We start from the raw sequence: 2,689 nt of genomic DNA, 5'->3' as shown, positions 1-2,689 counted from the left end.
AAATTGAACACTTTACTATTTTCTTGTGTTGTGTCGCAAATCCCGTGTTCACGTCTAAATGAACAATAGCAAAATTTCACATGCACGAATGTCACCTGTTGCCTGGCTGGAGGAGGCCAGTACACAGGTTCCACAGGAAATGAATGGAGAAGGAGCCACGTCGCCTCCTGTGTGTCGAGCCCATGAGAAAGAAATGCTTATCAAAGCGATTACAAATGGACCCTGAGTTAACTTTAGAGCAGTGTTTCTCAAACTTTTTTAATACAAGGACCACTTAACCCATACAAGAAACACTCATGGACCACCTAACTATAAACAGCCCCCAAAACAACATGCCAGCTTAAACAGTTTACATAATAAAATCACAGCTTTTACGATTTTTAAATCTGTACCCAGTTTTCTTTTACCATCTTAATGTGAGGAATGGTGCTGCATTTTCTGTGCCATAAGTGAAGCAATATCTGGCTCCAAATCTGAGAGTTTCAGTCTCATATCGTAGTTCACACTAATTCGATTGCGCTGCTTTGTTTTCAGGCCAACAAGTGCAGAAAATCCGGCTTCACAGATGTAGGTGGATGGAAACGGCATCAGCAGTTTTAGCGCAGTGTCAGAGAGTTCAGGATGCTCAGGTTGGATGTAGAGCCAAAAGTCAGTTAAACTTTTCTCCGTGAAAGTTGTCTTTAATGTCCCATCTAATGCAATGTCCACAAGGCTGTCAGCCTCTCTCGGTGAGAGCTTGGAACTGATTTCCTGGATGTGCGTTTTGTCCCCAAATGGATATCTGACCCACTCGCAGCTTGCTTCTAATTCTGGGAAATATATTCCCAGCTGAGAGTGGAGGCCTTGCAGATGTTTCTTGAAGGATGCAACAGTGCTCTCATCCACATTCTCTCCCGCAGTGAGGAGAAAATCAGCGAGTGTCGGAAAGTTGTCAAATTCTCCGCGATCCAGACGGTCACACCACAATTCCATCTTCAGGCATGTGGCTTTTATTTTGTCTCGGACATCGAAGATGGTCACAGTTTGCCCCTGCAGCGCCACATTTAAACTATTGAGAGCGCTGAAAATATCAGCCAAGTATGCCAACTTTGCAAGCCACTGGAAATCATGCATTCTGTCATGCAGTTCATTACTGGGGTGCAAGAATAACATCACCTCGTCTCGCAGCTCAAACAGCCGGGTGAGAACCTTTCCACGCGACAACCAGCGAACCTCTGTGTGAAAAAGGAGTTTTGTGTGTTCGCTCCCCATTTCTTCACACAGAGTTTTAAAAAGACGTGTGTTCAGAGATTTACCTTTGATCATGTTGACTATTTTCACAGACTCATCCAGAACTGATTTTAAGCTCTGTGGCATTTTCTTTGCGGCAAGTTGTTCACGGTGGATGCAACAGTGTGTTGCTGCTGCAGCTGGTGCTACAGCCTGGACACGCGCTACTAGCCCTTTCTGTTTTCCCGTCATTGCAGTTGCACCATCGGTGCAAATCCCGACACATCTTGACCAGTCCAGGTTATTTTTCACAATAAAATCATTGAGAGAACGAAAAATATCTTCTCCCCTGGTGTTGGTCGGCAACAAACGACAAAAGAGAAATTCATCATGTACTCCGCCTGCATAAATGTATCTCACAAAACACAGCAGGTTGGCTTCATTTCCCACATCAGTGGACTCATCCAGCTGTAGTGAAAAAAACTGACTTTGTTGTAAACGTGTCACCAGTTGGTCTTCCACACTTTCAGCCATAGATTTTATCCGCCGCTGAACAGTGTCATTGGAGAGAGGAATCCTGTTAATTTTGTCACAGGCTTTTCCCCCAAAGAATATGTTGACCATCACATTTGCAGCTGGTTTAACTAAATTCTCACCTATTGAATGAGGTTTTCCTGCTTTGGCGATCAGGAGGGAGACCTTGTATGAAGCCTCTGTAGCCTTTGCATTTTCCCCAGGTGCAAAAAACTGTGAGGCCTCCTTCATTGTGTGCTTCTTCAGTTCGTCACATTTTCTTTCAAAAAATCCAACAGATTTTCCCACGTATTCCTTGTGTTTTGTTTCTAGATGTCTCTTCAACTTTGCAGGTTTCATAGCCTCGTTAGCCAAAGTTTCGTAGCACAAAACACAATGCGGTTTGGGATCATCTTCATCACCTGTCCAAAAGAAACCGAACTGTATATAGTCTTGGTGGTATTTTCTTTTAACTTTAGTGGCGGATTTTCCACGTTCATGGCAATGTTTATAGCTTGCCGCCGATATTGACGAAGTTGCTAACATCAAATCCTCCTCGGCAATGTTAGCTTTGTTCCTTGGATTTGTATCAAGCCGTTGCACCTTTCTAGCTGTATCAGATGTTTCATTTGGTTTTCTTTTAAGTGACCCTGTCCTAAGCCACTGATCCATAGTTATTTGGACATAAAATCGTTTTGCTATCAAAAAGTCGGATGATGCTTCCAAACAGCCAAATTGAATAAATTTTTGTTAAGTTGTTCACATTGGGACCACTGGGGGTCGCTCGCGGACCACTAGTGGTCCGGGGACCACACTTTGAGAAAGGCTGCTTTAGAGAATGCCATTACCGGAGCTCGACAAAGCAAGCAAGTGAAAAAGCAATAGGAAATGCTCAAAACTCACTTTAAAACAGAAACCATAAATGCTCAGCTCGACAGAGTGTAGCAGCAAAGTGGGGCACATTCCA

General features: G+C 43.6%; 1 protein-coding gene across 1 annotated transcript; it reads right to left on the bottom strand.

Moving 5' to 3' along the window:
* Positions 1–411: 411 nt before the first annotated feature.
* Positions 412–2,082, bottom strand: LOC121645529 (zinc finger BED domain-containing protein 5-like). The gene has a single exon (XM_041994019.1). The coding sequence runs from the start codon at positions 2,080–2,082 to the stop codon at positions 412–414; it is 1,671 nt and encodes a 556-aa protein (XP_041849953.1).
* Between the last annotated feature and the right edge of the window lie 607 nt (positions 2,083–2,689).

The sequence above is a fragment of the Melanotaenia boesemani genome, chromosome 9 (genome assembly GCF_017639745.1).
Source record: "Melanotaenia boesemani isolate fMelBoe1 chromosome 9, fMelBoe1.pri, whole genome shotgun sequence".
In the NCBI taxonomy this organism is placed as follows: Eukaryota; Metazoa; Chordata; class Actinopteri; order Atheriniformes; family Melanotaeniidae; genus Melanotaenia; species Melanotaenia boesemani.
Note: the sequence above shows the minus strand (reverse complement) of the source record. Positions and strands in the feature narration are given on the sequence as shown.